The following is a 19338-nucleotide window of genomic DNA, read 5'->3' as shown; positions in this document are numbered from 1 at the left end:
TTATGATTAAACCCAAGGTGTAGATCTGTAATTCCAGAGAGATTGAGCCTTAAGCATCCCTTATTCAGAGGCTAATGATGCATTTCTGGGGTTTATTTCTGTCTTCTACTCACGAGTCCTCACCAGAACACAATGACATTTTTTTAAGAGGCAAAAGCTATCTCTACAAAAGAGGTACCTTTCTACCTTTCCAAAGGAAGATACTGAGTTTCCTGTCTAGTAATTTTTCTTGTTTCTACTGGAATTATTTTATTATAGGACTCTGAAAATGATAGCTATCAAAGTAGCTGAGATGACACAAATGAAGAATTTTTGGTTCTGATTAAAAAATTGGAATAGGAATTGATGAGATGTTAAGAAGAAAAAAAACCAGCTTTCCCCTTCCTTTCCTTGGCAAATCAAATGCTCAGTTATCAAAGAACACAAGAAAATAGTGCATACACGAGCAGAACTGTTTCTAAATAAAATGTTGGGAATGTAAATGCTGCATCAGTTCCTAATTAAGCACTCTGTAAATAAAGCCTGACTTTTCATCTTGGGTTTTATTGGAAACTTCCACCAGCAGAGATAGCAAACAGAGTGAAACAGCAGAGCCACCCAGTGGCTGATGTGGTTAACCGCAGCAATGGTGCATTTCATGGTTCATTCTGTTTCCTGTTCTACAAATGAGTATATTTCCTCGTGAAAATATGACACTAAGTACCTCTAAGAAGAAATTTAATAATGTGATAGTAAATATGAAATATGTAATGTGAATATCACTCTCAAATTAGGTTTTTATCTAAAAGACTGAAGAATTGGTAAGCAAGCAAATTTTTAAAATAAAAATATCATTCAATCCTGCCTACTTTCTTAAAAAAGTGTTATATATTTTTTAAGATTTTATTTACTTATTTGAGAGAGAGAGAATGAGAGAGAGTGGGGAGGGTCAGAGAGAGTGAAGGAGGGAGGTCAGAGAGAGAAGCAGACTCCCTGCCTGGCAGGGAGCCCGATGTGGGACTGGATACTGGAACACCAGGATCATGACCTAAGCCGAAGGCAGTTGTTTAACCAACTAAGCCACCCAGGTGCCCCTAAAATTAAAAGGTGGGTTTTTGAAACCACCAAAGTAGGTTCCTTTTTTAGTAACAGTTTTGATTTTAGAAAGTATTTCTTATAGAGATTAAAACTTAAAACATGAAATTAACTTAAAGCCTCACAATGTCTGACTCCATCCAGATCGTCAATAAACAAAATATATTAATATTTTAAAATATAAGTTTAGTTTTTTTAAGATTTTACTTATTTATTTGACAGAGAGAGAGAGAGCGAGCATGCACAAGCAGAGGGAACCACAGGCAGAGGGAGAGCAAGAAGCGAACTCCCTGCTGAGCAGAGAGCCCAACATGGGGCTCAATCCCAGGACCCTGGATCAGGACCCCAGAAGGCAGACACTTAGCAAACTGAGCCATCCAGGTGCCCCAAATATAAGGATTTATGAGAATAACTGGTTGTCCTTGTAAGATGTATATTTTATTTAAAAATCAGAAAGGCCAAAAATGAGAATGCCAATAAGGCTTGCTGCTGAATCAAAGGATAAGTGGGTTTTTAAAAGTTAAAAATTACATTTTTTTTTATCAAAATAGTAAAACAAATTTATTAAAAAAATTAAAAAACATGGATAGGAGGAAAGAGGTAAAATATTCACAATTCCACTATTGATATTGGTTAAGATATTTCCAGAAATTGTTCTTCATATATGGGTTATATGATTTTTAAGTGAAAAGGGATTTTACCAAACCTAATTTCTACAGTTTGTTTCTCACCTTATGCCATGAACCCTTTCTATCTCAGTATATTTTTATCTGTATGTAATTTTTAAAAAGCTGTATAGTGGGGCACCTGGGTGGCTCAGTTGTTAAGTGTCTGCCTCCGGCTCAGGTCCTGATCCTGGCATCCTGGGATGGAGCCCTGCATCAGACTCCCTACTCAGCAGGAAGCCTGCTTCTCCCTTTCCCACTTCCCCTGCTTGTGACTCCTCTCTTACTGTGTGTCTCTGTCACATAAAAAAATAAAAATCTTAAAAAAAAAAAAAAGCTGTATAGTATTCCAGTGTATTTTACACTATTCTTTATTGAACCAACCCCTTAGTATTGGATTTTTAGTTTTCATTTTTTGCTATTATAAATAATCATCTAGAATCATTCCTACATCCTTTTTAAACTATGGAAAAGTTATTTAAAGTGAATAGCCAACTAGGTATATTTTACAACAATATTTTAATTGTGAACTATAACATAGAGAAAAAGTATATCCGACTTACCTACTTTAACTAATGGTTATAAAGTAAACAAGTGTACCTACCACCCAAGTCAAGAAATAGAACATTGCTGGCCCTCAGAATATATCCCACCCCTTCCTGATTACACTCCTCTTTTAAAATTTTGATATGCATTATAAAATTGCATTCCCAGAAATGTGGAATTCATCTAGACTGCAAGCAGTACATTAGGGGTCCACAGTGACTGCAATCTTTCTGTCTATGAAACCAACAGTAAAAACTCAGATGGAACTACATCACATGTCGTATTGGCAATGCTTACATTGTATGATTACTATACAGTAATTTTTTAAAAAGATTTTATTTATTTATTTGAGAGAGAGAGAAAGAGAGAGTGCAAGTTGGGAGCGGAGCAGAGAGAGAGGGACAAGCAGATTCTGAGCTGAGTGAGGAGCCTGATATGGGGCTCGATCTCAAGACCCTGAGATCATAACCTGAGTTGACATCAAGAGTCAGATGCTTAACCCACTGAGCCACTCAGGCACCCAGATTCCCATACAATATTTGGACATACAGCTCAGGTTTGAATTTCAGCTCACTTCTACTATCATATTTCATATGCACATCTTGGGCCTTTACTGACCTCCCGCCCAAGCTGAGTCAGACACAAGTGCAACACAGCTTGGGTACAGGAATGGGCTGTAGCTCAAAACATTTTCTCAGTTTCGTGTCCTTTCCCTTGGGTTGATCACTTCTCAGTGTCAGACTGATGTAGCACTGGACTTTCAAGTGGCTTTAAGATGAAAAGGGCCCATGACAGGGAGACAGCCTACTTTTATTGGTATGAGGGTATGAGGCCTGGATCTCCAAACCATATGTGTGAATTATGTAGATGTGTGTGTGTGTGTGTTTGTGTGTGTGTGCACATACATACCTCATACACTTAGAATTCACTTTCCTGGGATGCCTTGGTGGCTCAGCTGGTTAAGTGGCTGCCTTCGGCTCAGGTCATGATCTCAAGATCCTGGGATCAAGCTCTGCATTGGGCTCCCTGCTCAGGAGAGAGCCTGCTTCTCCCTCTTCCTCTGCTTGCTGCTCTCTCTACTTATGCTCTCTCTCTGTAAAATAAATAAATAAAATCTTCAACAACAACAAAAAGAATTTACTTCCCTTTGTCAACCTGTATATATCCATCGAATAGGGAGCTAATCTTTTCCTAAAGAAAAAACAGTCTGATACCTGTTTAGGCCAGCTTTGGTAATTAAAGTATAATAACAAATAGAGTCATGAAATAAATGAATGAAATCTGTAGCTCCAAGATTTTTATGAACATATACTTTAAGCATATGGTAATGACAAAAGTGTATTGAAATTAACTCATTTCCAATTTCCCTTTCTGAATCTGGTGGATTAACAAGTTGTTTCCAAGAGAAAGAAAAATGGGTATTAATTATTTGATGTCTTGGTATAGGCTTCTTTTGTGATTACCCTGTGATAATGATAAGTGAAGGACTCTAACAACTGAGCAGCTAAAAATGATATAATAGTTTTATTTAAAAATAAAAATGCCAGGAATAATATTTCTTTATAACTATTTAAACTCATGTTGAAAAAGTTTAGATAACAACTTAAAAACGCATTTGGGGTTTTACAGTTAAAAAAAATTATTTTGGAGCTGTAAGAACAAAAATTTTTGAAGATTACTATTTTAGGCCCTAAGACCCACCTGTAGCTAAATGAAAAGGATTATGATTTGTCCCTTCAAGTCAGAGATGATGCCCTCTTCCTTCTCCTTCTTTCTCTTTCCTTCCTCTTTTCCCTTCCCTTTTCCTTTCCTTTCCTTCCCCTCTTTCTTCTTCCTTTCTCCTCTTCCCCCCTTCTTCTTCCTCCTCCTCATTCTTCTTTATCATCATCATCAAGCAATTCTCATTTACTGAGGCCTTACTATGTACCAGGCACTGAACTAAGCAGTCTGAATGCATTATCTCTTTTAGTCCTCACAGCATCATAAAGTAGAAATTACTATCCCTATTTTATATTCAAAGGTACTAACATTCCCAGAGGTTAACTCACTTGCCCAAACTCATATAGGTAATAAGTGATAGAGCCACATTTGCACACAGGCTGGTCTGACTCCAGAGTCTAAGCTCTTGACTACTACTTCGTTACGCAATAGTGTCATGGGAATAGAGAGCATGTATTGGCTCACCTTGCTTTCTACATGTGTATTTTCTCTGGGGACTAGCTGAATGGACAGTATTCACGGGTTCAAGATCCTAGGTCCCAGGCAGCTCTTACATCCTTTCACAGGTGCTATTTCACAGGGTAGCTCAGTTGGTTATGCATCTACCTTCAGTTCAGGTCATGATCCCTGAGATCAAGCCCTGAATTAGGCTCCCTGTTCAGTGGGGAGTTTTTTTCTCCCTCTACAAACCACCCCTGCCAACTTGTGTTCTCTCTCTCTCTTTCAAATAAATAAGTATTTTTATAAATAAAGGGGGGAAATGAATTCTTAGTATAAGGGCAATATCTGAAGGTGCTCAGATGTCCCTACTCTCCTGAAAGTTCTTTCTTACTCCTTTCTGATTGTCCTCAATTAAAAACAAACCAACTTTAAAGAAGATAGGGATTTGAATCTTGGGTCTTAATTTGATTTTTCAGTTTGTTTTCAACTCTACTAACTGAGAGAAGGTTTTGATAGGAAACAGGTTAGAAAGATTATTAGGTCGCTGGACAGTGGAGGGTAGGTCTGAAAGAAAAGAGAAAGAAAGATGCAGTAAAGGGGAGATAAGAGAGAAAGTAAAACTTCCTTAATTCACAATCTTAAATAGGGTCAAGTTTACATTTACATTTATAAATGTAAAGAAGTTTAAAAACAACACAGGTCATGCATATAACAGATATGTTGTTTCTGGCTACCAATAGCCCCTCCAAGTAAATCACCTCTCCAAATTCATAGCTCCTTGGGAGGGCTGTCAGTCACAGTGCCTCGTGCCCCATCCCATCAACATGTGACCAAGATGGACCAATAAGAGTACTACATCATCATGGACATAAAGATTGGTCCAGGGTAGGCATTATAGCCAAGCAAGGATAATCAGAATCTTTCAATGAGATCTCATATATGGAAGTCATGAGTCTTAAAGATCTTTTCTACTGGGAGAATGCCCAATAATGAATGATAGCAATATATCATTGGGTAATCAAAGAATGGGAAAGAGAACTGAATCCAGCCATGCCGTTTTGATATTAAGCTAGTATCACTTGCAACAAAATAGACAAAATGGCATATTTTTGGAAAATTTCAAAATGTTGGGGTGTCTGGGTGGCTCAGTCATTAAGTGTCTGCCTTTGATTCAGATCATGATCCCAGGGTCCTGGCTCTGGGCCCTGCATCGGATTCCCTGCTCAGTGGGAAGCCTGCTCCTCCCTCTCCCACTTCCCTTGTTCCCTTTCTCGCGGTGTCTCTGTCAAATAAATAAAATCTTTAAAAAAAAAAAAAAGAAAATTTCAAAATGTTGATGACTACACATTTTATATCTACAGCTGAACTAAAGCAAGTTAAAAATAAAATAATGCCAAATTCTTACTTTCATTTCAAACTTCACTTCAATTGATTTAAAAATATAATGGCCAATGAATATCAAGAGTGACAAAATGTTCAGTTCCTTTGATGTAGTAATCATTCTCCTAGCAATATGTTTCAAGATTAAGAGCTAAGCATACCAAGGTATTTACAGAAGTATTATTTTTATTTTATTTTATTTTTTTGGTTTTTTTTTAGAAGTATTATTTTTAATAATAAAAAATTGTGAACTCACCTATAACTTGAGAAACAACTGAATAAAATTATGGCATGTTAATACAGCATTATATTTTGAAACTCGAGCACTGTGTAATCGGCATTCTGCTTGTGGCTAAGCTGCTTTAGTTTCCTTCTTGAGTGACTTTAGTTACAAACTCTTGCAACAGAACTGAGCATTGTACACTGGGCAACATCAAAGTTGTGAAACATAAATCCCTTTGGGGAGATAAAAATCCTACATTCTTTAAGAATGAGTGATGCATAGACTGTACTCAAGAAACTGTCCTAGTACTCTCTCAAGCCTGGAACTTAACAAATTTTCTGAACTAAAGCTAGCTTGCTGTTTCAAAGACTCCACCTAGTTGACAAACCATAGGGAGTTATGAAGAAAAATACACAAAGGAACTAAGAAGAGTAGAAAATATGGACTCAGCCAAGATTTTTCTCAAGAACTGTGGCCTTTCCCCTGACCATGCCCACACTTTTTTTTTTTTTTTAAAGATTTATTATTTTAGAGACAGAGAGAAAGAGAAAACACGTGCCCCTGTGCGTGAGCAGGGGAAGGGGCAGAAGAAGAGGGAGACAAGCAGACTCCCTGCTGAGCCACAGATCAGGACCGGAGCTGAGATCAAAAGTCAGATGCTTAACTGACTGAGCCACCCAAGCACCCCTCCCCTGACCACTTTTATAATTATTTAAAAACTGTTATACATGTTTTTGGAACTGCTCTTCAAGATAAGAAGTATAAAATCTTTGGAGTGTGAAAACACATAGAATGAATGAATGAATGAGTGAATGAAATGGGTTTCTACAGTGTTTGAAATACTTAGTTGCCATTCCCTCTTTCCCTTACTCTTGTCAGTCAAACCAATCAGTTATTCTGCTGATCCTAGATCTGGCCTCAGAATCTTAACACAATTAACCAGGAAGCCACTAGCAACAGAACGAAATTATTGTACCTACTGGAAGCGAAATGGGAGGGATCGCAGTGAGTATGAAAAGGGGTTGAGGTTGTCCTTAAGCATGGCACAGTGAAAAACAGGCATTAATAAAGGGGAGGTATGCATGCATGCCTGGTGGTGTGGAGGCCATCTTCTTACCTTCCTAGTGGTTGAACTGAAAGAGGCTCAGTTGGCCCTGGAGAAAGGCAGTGGATGGGTTTTTAATGAACATATAATCTGGGGGAAATGTTAGGAAAAGCTGGAAAAGGCCGAGGAAAGGAAAAGTCATGTCAAATTACTGTTTGCCTTTTGCAAATTGCTTCAGACCACTTTCATATAACAGATCACAAATGTAACTTCCCTTTCCTCTTCCACTTTTGGGTGAGGCATGAACTGGCTGGGGTGTAGAAGGGCCTGGGGCATCTCTTTACCTATTGTGTCATTTGTGTGCTTCTTATTTTTTCCTACTAAACAGCAAACTCCCTGAAGGTGAGTATGTCTTACTGCTCTTCACATCCTCTGTAACACTGACTAGCCCAATTATTATTATGTAAATGGTGGACATTAAGTATCTTTGCAATTGAGCTAAGAATTCACATGCCTCTCTGCATATAATGGCCGCTGATTCAAACATACCATATCCTAGAAAACATCCCCATCATTTCAGGGTGCTGTCTCCTATCCGAAACTATACTAGGAAGTTCATCTCAGTGGCAGCATCCCTTTCAGCCATACTTCGTCAACAGATAAGAGCAACCACAGAGCTTTACAAGCATGTGAGTGCTCCCCTCGCTAATGGGTTTCTCAATATCTTGGTGAAGTGAGTGCTTTTGGGTGTTCTCATGGAACACTGCGGGGTGGGGGTGAGTGTGTAGGTAACACATGATAGAGTTTAACATCCTGTCTCCCTAGGCCCTTGGATTCCTTTAACTACATCATGCCAGGAAAGCTCTGGTAACTTTGCTGTATTAAATGTAGGTCATGATTGAGTCCAAGTTTCAGTAAATCAATCAAATTGTGAGAGCCACCATTAGTTTTATGAACTAGCACATAAACTCTAGTAAATACACTCATATTGAAGAATTTGTCCCAATCTAGTGTTGTATTTCATCCTTCTCAGTCTAACACTCTTAGAATATATAGCTATTCATGTTCCCAGTTTCTGCTGACAGAGGTTAACCAAAGGCTTGCCAGTATTTTGGTGTGTAAGCTATTTCTTCCTGCTTCATGTACCTGTCATCATGAAACATGCTGAGATTTAACCCTAGTAGTAGGTCTACGAGATATAATGTGCAATAGGAGATGGTTATGGTGGGTCTTGAGAAGAAACATCCTCCCTTAAGGACTCTGCCCCAGCTGAGATTATCACAGAATTTTTAAGCACTAAGGCTAGTCTCCTGAGGGCAGGCTACTTTAATTAACTGAAGAACCTTAGAGTGACTTGTAGTTTAAGACTGTCAGTTTCATCTGGGTCTAAGCGGATGTTCCCATTCCAACTTCAGGATCTCATTCTTTCCCGTGGAATACCCTAATTTTTAAGTTGAAAAATGTGATGGGACTGTGAATTCAATTCTTGCCATAATTTAGCAACTCTTCAAATTTTGTGCATGATTCTCATCAACATCATCCCTCAGTCTGCAAGAACTAAAAGATTCTTCTGTAGCTATCATGGAAGCATTCTGGCCTTATGGTGTGACTGGAACTGAGAGTTCAAAGATGAACTTGTCATTTTTTTTTTTTCATCACTTTCTCTGGATAAGAAGTAAAGTGCATTCAGAAGAATCTGTCCCATGCCACTGTCTTGATGGGCATCTTAAGTGCCATAATGGTCAAGTACAACAACACTTAAACAATCCCTTGCTACAGTTGGTATGTCATCACAATCAACCACAAGTGGTAGTTTAATTATAATGCCCTTATCTCATTTCCCACTGACAGGAGTTCAGCCAAAAGGCATGACCAAAACAATTCCTAAATTCTTTATACGTTTATCTCCTGGGACCACTACTGATGCCAATTCTATATATCAGGGTCCAATCAAGAGAGAAATCAAATAATATTTTGAACATGAAAGGTTAAACATAAAGAATTATTCCTTCTAACAGGGAATTGGAATGATAAAAAGATGGTTAGTAGGAGCAAAGAGAATTCTAAAGAATATAGGAAAATCAGATATGGGGATCATCCAATTGCTCTTAGGCCTGAGATGGGCCCTTTTTAAAGAAGTCCAGTGATTATGGCTCATTTGAGTTCAGAGGGGTTTGCTCAAGGCTGCCTAAGGTGTGAGGGGCGGCTGCTTCTGGAGGGTATTGTATTGGTGGTCTCCACTGTGAAGCCACTTGTGAAGCTGTTCATGAGGGCTGCCTGCATAGTTGCCTGAGAGGGCTTGTGGAGAAGTTGCTCATGGGGGTTGTTACCCAGCATGGGCTGCAGAAGCCTTGTGTGTTGGAAGAGCCCACCTAAAGAATATGACACTACACAGGTGGAGAGATCTCTTCTTCCAGTGCCTCCAGTGCCCTCTACTGACAAAGCTTAGTTTCATGACAGCTAGAGAAGGAGAAATATTTACAGGCACAAACCAGTCAGTGAAGAGTATTTTTGGATTTTTGAGGCAACTTGATAAATGGCTCAATAACCCATTTCCTTTAACCGGATTTTACTAGGGTCTCTGGAAGGCATTAGAAATGGCCCTTTTGAGGAACCGATAAAAACCATGGCCTCTGTCTCTGGATAAATGCACAGATGAACTTAAGTGCACAGTTCTGTAGATGATTCAAGGTACATCTCTGAACTCAGATTAAGAGATAAGGCCATGGGTAAGGCCCAAGGACTATTCTCCAGGTTCAATTTCGTGATTATTCTTGACCTCTGTGGAATAGCAAATGTAATATTCCCAAATTCAACTATATTTGCTTTTAGTAACAAATGTAAACATTTATAAACATTTGAGAAATAGAGCCAATAGTGTTGAGGATGGTTCTAATTTGGGGGAAAGGAAATTGGTGAAAGATCTCTGGGGGGAGAGAGGAAAGGCAAGCAGTTGTGAAACAATCACAAGACTATGACTGGGATTTGGACTTGGATGGTTGTATATTGAGAGAACGGGGTGTCTATTATGACCTGCTATGCTTTGGTAAGGGTCATTATGGTGGTAGCTGGCTTCCACTCTGAGAATGATGGTACTTACCTCCTGGTATTCAAGCTTGTACGTACTCTCCTCCCACGTTGACTTGGCTGGTTTCTGTGACCAACAGAGCACTATGATAAGGTGTGACTTCTGAGATGAAAGGCATTCCTGCTTCTGCCTTTGTCTCTTGGACCTCTCATTCTGGGGGAATCCCGCTGTTGTGGGGACACTGGAGCAGTGCGGTGAAGAAACCTACATGGGGAGGAAGTGAGATTTCACACTAATAACCAGTCCAGCTTGTCAGCCTTACAAGTGAGCCACTTTGGAAGAAGTATCTCCAGTCATCCCAACAGAGCCTTCAGAAAATTGAATATGAATTCCTGCAGCTGAAATCCTGCCTACAATTTCATGAGAGACTCAAACCAATACCACTAGCTAACCAGTTCCCCAAATTCTGACCCGTGGTTTTGGGTGTATATTGTTTTGCAGCAAAAGACAATCCATAAACCTAAGTCAAAATTCTCTAAAGGGTGAAAAGTATAAGGGATTTGCCCTTCCCTGCTTCTCTCGTCACCTAAAGAAGTCAGTGAGGTATTATTTAGCTACGATTTCTTCCAAGGACTGTCATAAGTAAGTCACTAGATTGAATCATCAGGGAGAGACTTCAGTCTTAGCCAAATGGTCACTCTAAGTATCGACTAGATACAGAGTTTCTGAAAAGCAGAAATCCAACGGTTAAACCAGCTTATGAAGATTTCTACTAATACACAAATTAATAGAAATACAGATGTGTCCTTATGAAGACTATTCTAAAAAAATTATGTGTCTAAATGCTTATTGCAGTCACCATAATTGATGAGGGATACACAAACTACTGTGTCCAAAGGTGAGTCAGTATTCTGGGTGATCTGGAAACCATTCTTTTTTTTTTTTTTTTAAAGATTTTATTTATTTATTTGACAGACGGAGATCACAAGCAGGCAGAGAGGCAGGCAGAGAAAGAGAGGGAGGAAGCAGGCTCCTCGCTGAGCAGAGAGCCCAATGTGGGGCTTGATCCCAGGACTCTGGGATCATGACCTGAGCCGAAGGCAGAGGCCTTCCCCACTGAGCCATCCAGGTGCCCCTGGAAACTATTCTTAAGGATGACTGAAGGATCTGGGCCTTTTTAGTCTGGAGAAATCAGAGTATTTATTCATTTGAAGGGCTGGCATGTGGTATAAGAGTAAACATATTTTAGATTCGTCAAGAGGAGCAAAGTTGTCTACTGGCAAATAATAGGAAGGCAGGTATTAATTTGCTTATAATAACCATGGCTGTTGAACATCAGGTCATGCTGTAGTGAAAACAACAGTGTTCCTTCTCCTTGGAAGAGTTCAAGCCAAAGTTGGCTGACTGCCCTTCAGAGATATGGTGATTCTGGCACTAGCTGGAATACTGATCTAGGTAACTTCTAAGATGTTGTTCCTGAAAGCCTTCTCCTCCTGAATGTGTCTTGGTATGTATGAATATCTTTAAATAAGAAAGTTCAGTGTAGTGGGAAGAGTCTGTATTATACAGGAGTCAGAACTAGCTGTATGATTTTTGGCAAGACATTTCGCATTTCCGCGCTTCACTGTCCTCACTACCTCTCAGGGCTGTTCTGAGAACTCATTAGATGACACATCCCTCAAATCACCCATTTGGTGTTTAATGCATGTGTGGTTTTCTTCCTTCCATTTCCACAATATGGTTTATAATCAAACATCTGGGACCCATTAAGATTTTGAAAGTGTAGTGTTGAAATGAGCTAATTTGCCTAGGCTTTAAGTGTAGGATTTCATTGTTTTTAAACAATGAACTTGATTAACATTTGATTAGATACTTTGTGGCACAGCATCCTAAAAAAAAAAAAAAAAAAAAAAAAAAGACAAGTTTGGTTGTAAGTAGAAATAGAAGGAATCAGAAACCAGATGGCCAACATCATCTTTGAAATTTGCAACTGCAAGATCATCACTTGACTTAAGTCTTTCCTCTCAAGATTATTTAAAAAAAAAAAAAATCAAAACACCACAAACTATATTATTCAACATTAAAAAGTATTTTACCTTCCTGGAAGATAGTCCAAATTTCAGTTAAGAAAAGTTCAGTAACAAGCACTTTATTTTCTTAAATTTTTAGGAGAAACTGGAATCTCACAGTATGAGTCAATATATGCTTATTTAGCTATCTTCTTTCCCACCCCAAAGATGAAAAGAATTGGAAAATGTCCCACAAATACTGTAAATCAACTCATGATTTACAAATAATTTTCTTTTAGACGAGTTTTACTTTCTTAACCCCATGGGCAGAAGTCACCTTGAACTACTGAATTATCTAATAGGATTATGTGTGCTGAATAGTTAATATTGTTCAAGTAGATTTAGTCTTTTTTTTTTTTAAGATTTTATTTATTTGACAGAGAGAGAGAGAGAGACTTCACAAGTATACAAGAGAGGCAGGCAGAGGGAGAGGCGGAAGCAGGCTCCTTGCTGAGCAGAGAGCCTGATGTGGGGCTCCATCCCAGGACCCTGAGACCATGACCTGAGCCGAAGGCAGAGGCTTAACCCCCAGAGCCACCCAGGCGCCCCTTAAGTATATTAAGTCTTAACCACCATAAATCCTTTACTATCTATTAGCATCACACCCTTAAGTATTTTCATTGGAGGCTCTTTTTTAGCAATAAATGGTAACTGAGATGTACAATTGTTCTTTCCCATTTCCATGTATCTGTAACTCATACAGTGATCTAAATAGGCAGTTCAATGCTCATAGCAGTCTTTAAGTAACTGCAATCTTGCATCTCCTCAATGCTAACAATTTTTTCTACCCCAAATTCCAAGGTAAATACTATTCACATTTTGGGGACCATCCTTTCATACACTGTTCTATACACATGTATACTTAACAAAAATGGGATCACATTCCAGGATCATGTGTTATGACCAAATTCAACAGTATCAAAAGCATTTCTAAAGCACTTAGGTGACTGTGAAATTAAAAAAAAAAATCATTTGTCTATATCATTTTTATACCCATATATTTCAATCTCTTGAATGTTCCTTACATTTTTAAATGTTTTTTGTCCATACTAGTGAACCACTGCTTTAAATAGTGAAGAGCACAGTGAAATGCACATTCTGCCTTAATATTAATAATTACTAACATATATATCATCAAAAATGTACATTTCACAGTGCCAACTGAGATGACCATATTACTCAGTCTAAGTCACAAGCATAAGTGACAAGAGTTGCAGAGTTAGGTGGTGGTGGTTGCGGAAACTTTCTGGCTCAAACAGGAAATGGACACAAAAGTCGTCTTAGGGCAGACAGCTTAGGACTTACATGGTCGCACAATGATGCCATAAAGGATCTAGTCTCTGAATTGTTCTGCTCTGTCATCCTTGGAATGCAGGCCTCTGTTCCATTTGTTGCTTCATGACCGAACTATGGATGCTGCACCTCTGGCATCATATTCCTTAAGCAAAAAAAAAAAAAAAAACAAAACAGGTTTAGGGCATGTTCTGGCCCACAGAACATGTCCATCTAAAAGCTTTCTTGAAAGGGCCAGCGGCAACTTTAACTTTTGTCTAATTGGCTGGAGCTGCATCAAATGGACTACTCCTAGATGTACAGGAGTCTAGAAAAGGTATTTTTAGCTAGAATTAAGTTAAAGTTCCATTAGGTAGAAAGAGACCAGGGTCTGCTACAGAAAACCTGAGTCATAGTAAGCTCTCCTCAGTACATGATAAAAAAATAAAGGGGGCCTCACTCTTATTTCTGAAGAGCATTTAGAGGGTATGGCTCAAATATGGTAGATGTCCTACCACCAGGAAGGTGGTGAAGGAAGTGAGGGTGTAAGGGATCCTGCTGCATTAGCTACAGAGAGGAAGAGTTTCCTCCGTGGTCACTAAATGGTAGCTAGCCTTCATTAACCCTTCTGAAGGCGAGAGGGAAAAAGACTAGCTCTCTTTATTATCTGCTTGCCTTGTCCTGTACGTGGAAGTGGAAAATGCACGTTCAACTTTAACTTGCTGTACTGATCTCCAAACCCGTGCAGAAAATGGAGAATAAGTCAGTTCTGGGCAGTGGACAAAACCTTTGCGTTGTATGTCCAAGCTGTGAAAACAGCAAAATAACACTGCCATCTTTCTTCATCTCCCACTGAACGAAACACTCAGTAGGGGCTCAGTAAACACTTAACCAACTTCTGTGAAGACTAAGAAGAGATGGAAATTAACATCTGAGATACTGTCATATGCCTGAACTGTACCAGATGGCTTACATACGTGGCTCATGTGCTCATCAACACGCAGTTAGATAGCTATTACCTTTTGGAGAACTAAACCAAGGCTCAGAAAGGATAGCCAGGGTCACACGGAAAGTAAAGGCAGGCTTCAGGCTTCACTGAAAGCCTTTGCTCCCTACGCAGTGTACCCCAGGGTCTCTCCTCCACCAAAGGTCCTGGTACCGTGCTTTGCAGACAGTCGACACAAGACATTTGGAGCGAAAGTTTGATTCGGCATCCTGAAGGACACTAACTTCTGCAGAGAAACTCCTAGGGTGGAGAACATTTCTCCAGGCTCCAGGGTGTGGTCAAAACAGGACGTGCTAGCGCCAGCTCAGCTCGTGGTGAGGCCTGAGCACGGCTGGGGGACGGGACCCAGCGAGCGGTCAGGCCAGGTGGGCTCCAACACAGCCCAGCGGCTTCGGGGCGACCCGGAGCTCAGCCCGCTGTCCCCGGGGCAGTCGGGGGGCGGCGGGGGGCTGCGACTACAGAGGCAAAGCCGGGCGCCGGGGCGGGCCACGCGTGACGCACTTCCGTCCTGCGCCTTCCGGCTTAAAGGGGCCCCGGGACCTTCCTCGTAACAACAACAAAACCAGCGCGCTCGCGCCGGGCCCCTGGGCTTCTAGTCCCCGCCCTCCTGCCACCTGCCGCCGCCTCGGCCGCGCCCGGCCCTGCGCCGCGCTGCAGTGTCCTGCTCGAGGGGTCAAGCGGAGAGCGGACCGCGCCCTTTGGCCAACTTCTCCCGCGGCCACCGCGCCGCCTCGCGAGACCCGGGGCCGGGCTGTGGCCGCCGCGGAGCAGCAGGAAGGGAGCGGCCGCCGCGGAGGACGCCCGGTGGGACTGTGCGGACGGCGGCCCTGTCCGGGCGCGGAGGGCGGCGGTGGCGGGCCCCGCGGCCTTCTTTCAGGTACCCCCTGCCCCGGCGGGTCTCCCTGAGCGGCTCGGCCCCTTCTCTGGTCCGCTTGGCAGGGCCGTCGCGTAGGGGCCTTATTGCGTTTCAGCTTGGGGGTCGCGGCGGGGGCGGGGCAGTGACTCCCTCCCTTATCATTGCTTTCTCTCTCTCCCTCCCGGCCTCTCTCCGCAGTCCGGAGCCCGGCGGAGCCCGGACCTGGCGGGGAAAGCTGCACCCACGGCCGGGTCCCCGGACCCCGCCGCCGCCACTGTCCATCATCCTTGGTACCGGCAATGGCCTTTGTATCGCCCGATGCACTTGTGACTGACTTGGACACGGAATATTAAGAACCTACTTGCTGCCGTCCCTGTGCTGGTCGCGCCGGCAGTTACCACCTGGGCTCATCTGGGCTGCTCCTCTTGACTGTTCAACTCGGGGGCACCATGGACCAAAATGGGATGGAGATTCCTGTGACCCTCATCATTAAAGCACCAAATCAGAAATACAGTGACCAGACTATTAGCTGCTTCTTGAACTGGACCGTGGGGAAACTAAAAACGCATCTATCTAACGTGTACCCTAGCAAACCAGTAAGTGTCTTAAAAGCTGGGCACAGCTGCTCTGGCCAGCAACTTTTCGTGCCATGCACTCCCGTCTCTCTGTTCATCCCCTCCCTTCTTGAATCAAATAGGTCTCTTGCTAGACTGCGAAGTATTTTGAGTTCCGAGATGTGTGTGTGTGTGTCTCTCGAGTGCCTCAACCATCATTAGTATCTTCCTCATGAGGTTCAGTTAATTAGTAAGAGTACTGTGTACAAAAATATCAAGGGACATCATAACTGACAGGCATAAAAAAGGACCATTTTCATTGGATTTAAGTCATTGGCCTAGTATGGGAGAGACAGATGGATCCTTAAAAAAGGTAAACACTGCAACCTATATTAAAGCTTTTATTGCTTTAGTTAGGCGTTGAGACTTTTAGAAGAACTACAGAAATAAGGCAGTTACTGCAAAAGCAGGAGGTTTAGAAAATCAACTCTTAGTTGGTCTTGTCTGTCAGTATTTTTGATACAAATATTTTTAATAGAGGAAATAAAAACCCCCGAGTTATTTAAGTGCTTGAGACAAACCAGCTGGAACTGCCATTTTTTTCAGATCCTTTGTTTTAAAGTTAAGATTTTCACAGGGGGTAACAGACTTGTTTTAAAATTTTCTGGTTTACAGAAGATTTCCTGTTGCATATGATTCATTCTACACATTTTCAAAGTAGAAAAATAGTTTTTCAGAATAGTCAGAATTGAAAGTCATACTTCCATAGTGCTGTTTATAACATAGCTGGAATACCATTCCTAAATATATAAGTATATACTTGAGCACATATCTATGTGTGTGTTTGTGTGTCTCTGTCTCTATATATGTATCTATATATAAAAGTGTGTATATACATATACATTTAGATATATGCTCAAGTATGTGCTTATATGAGATCTTTATATTGTATGATTGAACCAAAAGGGACTTAGTTTGCACTATGGTAGACCAAGAGTTACCACTTTTCTAAAACTTTTTCTTTTTCAAAAAGTATCTAAGAGAAGAGTGGTGTGAAACCCAATTACTTTACCTGCACCCACTAGAAGTCAGTTTTTGGCAGGAGTTCTGCCCTCCTAGTGCTAATCTCTAGTACCCATATGGATCATTTGGCTGCTGGGAGGACACATCAGTTGCAAACTTTTCTACACCGTCTCCTTAACCCACTTACAACTCGTACACACACTTCCAGGTTTAACTGTGGCAAACCTGACTTTTCTCTTCTCTTCCAGCAAGTCATCTCCAAGTGAATTGTATTTTTTAAAAAAGATTTTATTTATTTATTTGACAGAGAGAGTGCGTGCATGCACAAATAGGGGGTGCTGCAGAGGGAGAGGGAGAAGCAGACTCCCTGCTGAGCAGGGAGGCCAATGAAGGGCTCAATTCCAGGACCGTGGGATCATGACCTGAGCTGAAGGCAGATGCTCAACCCACTGAGCTACCCAGGCACCCCTCCAGGTGAACTGTAATACTAAAATTTATTTCTAGTTAATGAGAGTGGGTGGAACTGGGGGTGAGGACCATGTGTTTGTTGTCTTAGAACTTCACTGAAAACTTCCCGTGGTTTTTAGATTTGACAGGCTTACATTCTAATTTACCACATGGAAACTGATTTGAAGTTTTTAAATTGTTGAACACACCAACTATTTCATAATACCCCACAGGTAGTCTTCAGTATAGGAACTGGAGTATTAGAAGTTAACTTCATAAGATGGTTATTTAGAACAGAACATTTTGTAATATAAGCAATATTAATATATTATGAGAGAAGTTTGGGTTCTTATGAGCACCCGCAAAGACTGCTTGACACTAATTCTGTGTTTAGGCATCTTAAGTGCTATTTGGTGTTTAACAGAGATTATTTCTTAGGCCTGATTCTTCGCACATCTGCCTGGTGGAGGTGGATGATTTAGAAGCAGAGTACGGTTCCAGTGCCTTGTAGAAGTAAGTGTTCTCCAGTAAGGAGTAGAAAAGTTGATGGCTCTGGTCAGTAGCACTCTAATTGGGTCTGATGGGCCAAGGGTGGGTGGAGGGCCTTCGTCTCTGTGGGCAGTGGTTTCTAGGAAAGTAAATAGGAGCTGCTAGAAGGAAAAGAATGGAGATTTGAAGTTGTCCTTTTAGGATCTCTAAAATAGGTCACATGTCTACTGCTGTTAGCAGAACTCTGGCTAAACTCTGAGCTAACAGAGTTATCTCTTAGCTAACTAGCTAAACAGTTAACAGAACTGGCTAAACAAGAGCATATTTAGTCTTAAGGTTTTAGCCTTATCTTCAGATACTGATTTGACTTAATCACAATCTCCACACGAATATTTGAAATTCAATTTTCCATCTGTCAGTAAACTCGCAGCAAATAAACCCTTTCCCATCAGAGCATATTTTCTTGGGCTTCATTTATTTATTTAATTAGGATTTTATTGACCTGGCATTTGGGTGTCTATATGTTAAGCATGAAGGTGATGATGATCCCTTTGCTGTTATAAAGCTCAGATCCAGTGGGGATACAGATATGTAGTAAAAAGCTCTAGTATTATGTGACTTGTGTTACACGAGAGGGATGCTATAGGAGCATAGGGAGGGAATGGTCAACTCTGAAGGGGAGGTAAGGGAATGTGTAGCTGATTTAAGAAAAGGTTCACAGTAACATTTTTCTTTCTTTCCTTTTCTTTTTCTTTTCTCTTTTCTTTTTTAAGATTTTTGTTATTTGAAAGAGAGAGAATGAGAAAGAGAGCATGAGAAGGGGGAGGATCAGAGGGAGAAGTAGACTCCCTCCTGAGTAAGGAGCATGATCCTTTGGGGTCAGAGATCATGACCTGAGCTGAAGGCATTCACTTAACCAACTGAGCCACCCAGGTGCTCTTGGAGACATTTTTCTTAAAGAGTTGATAACAGTTTTAAGTAGACAAGTAGCTGCTTTTTTTTCTTTTTTAAACCTTTTATTTCAAAGGTAATGTTGCTCTGATGATTCTCACTGTAATTATGTATTATGTAAAAAGATTACATATCCATGATGGGCTCCAGAGGGGAAGGTGTTTTCTAGTTAGGAAATAGGGCAGTTGCCATATTTACATAAAACTTTATAGTGCCATCACTAAAAACCTGGAATTGAACTCTTTGGGAGTTTTGTTTAACTTTGAATGTTATTGATAATTGGTTTAGGATTTGGTGTAGGAATTGAAAAGTGTATCAGTTCATGTCAATAGTGTACATAGATAATTGTGAATTATGTTGTGATATGACATTTGTCATCACTTCATGACTTTAGATTTTCCGATCCTGAAATTGGCCAGTAATGTGAAATAATTATTCTGTAAATTTGGGTACTTGCTCCTGGGGCATGAAAATATGTCAGGAAGGCGACTTTTACTTGAGTAGTTTGCGACTTTAATCTAGTTTAACTTTATTTGCTAAAGATGTAAAT

At 40.7% G+C, this 19338-nt stretch overlaps 1 protein-coding gene across 1 annotated transcript in view; it reads left to right on the top strand.

Moving 5' to 3' along the window:
• The first annotated feature begins 15047 nt into the window (after nt 1-15047).
• Nucleotides 15048-19338, top strand: part of HERPUD2 (HERPUD family member 2) — a 31478-nt gene continuing 27187 nt past the window's right edge. The window contains exons 1-2 of the mRNA XM_045062872.1: nt 15048-15345; nt 15523-15920. Of these exons, the coding sequence (XP_044918807.1) occupies nt 15774-15920 (147 nt within the window). The 5' untranslated portion in view covers nt 15048-15345; nt 15523-15773. The remainder of the gene's footprint in view (nt 15346-15522; nt 15921-19338) is intronic.

The sequence above is a fragment of the Mustela putorius genome, unplaced genomic scaffold, assembly GCF_011764305.1.
Source record: "Mustela putorius furo isolate JIRA1106 unplaced genomic scaffold, ASM1176430v1.1 tig00003845_pilon_pilon_pilon, whole genome shotgun sequence".
In the NCBI taxonomy this organism is placed as follows: Eukaryota; Metazoa; Chordata; class Mammalia; order Carnivora; family Mustelidae; genus Mustela; species Mustela putorius.
The sequence above is the reverse complement of the archived record's forward strand: the minus strand, read 5'-3'. Positions and strand labels throughout refer to the sequence as shown.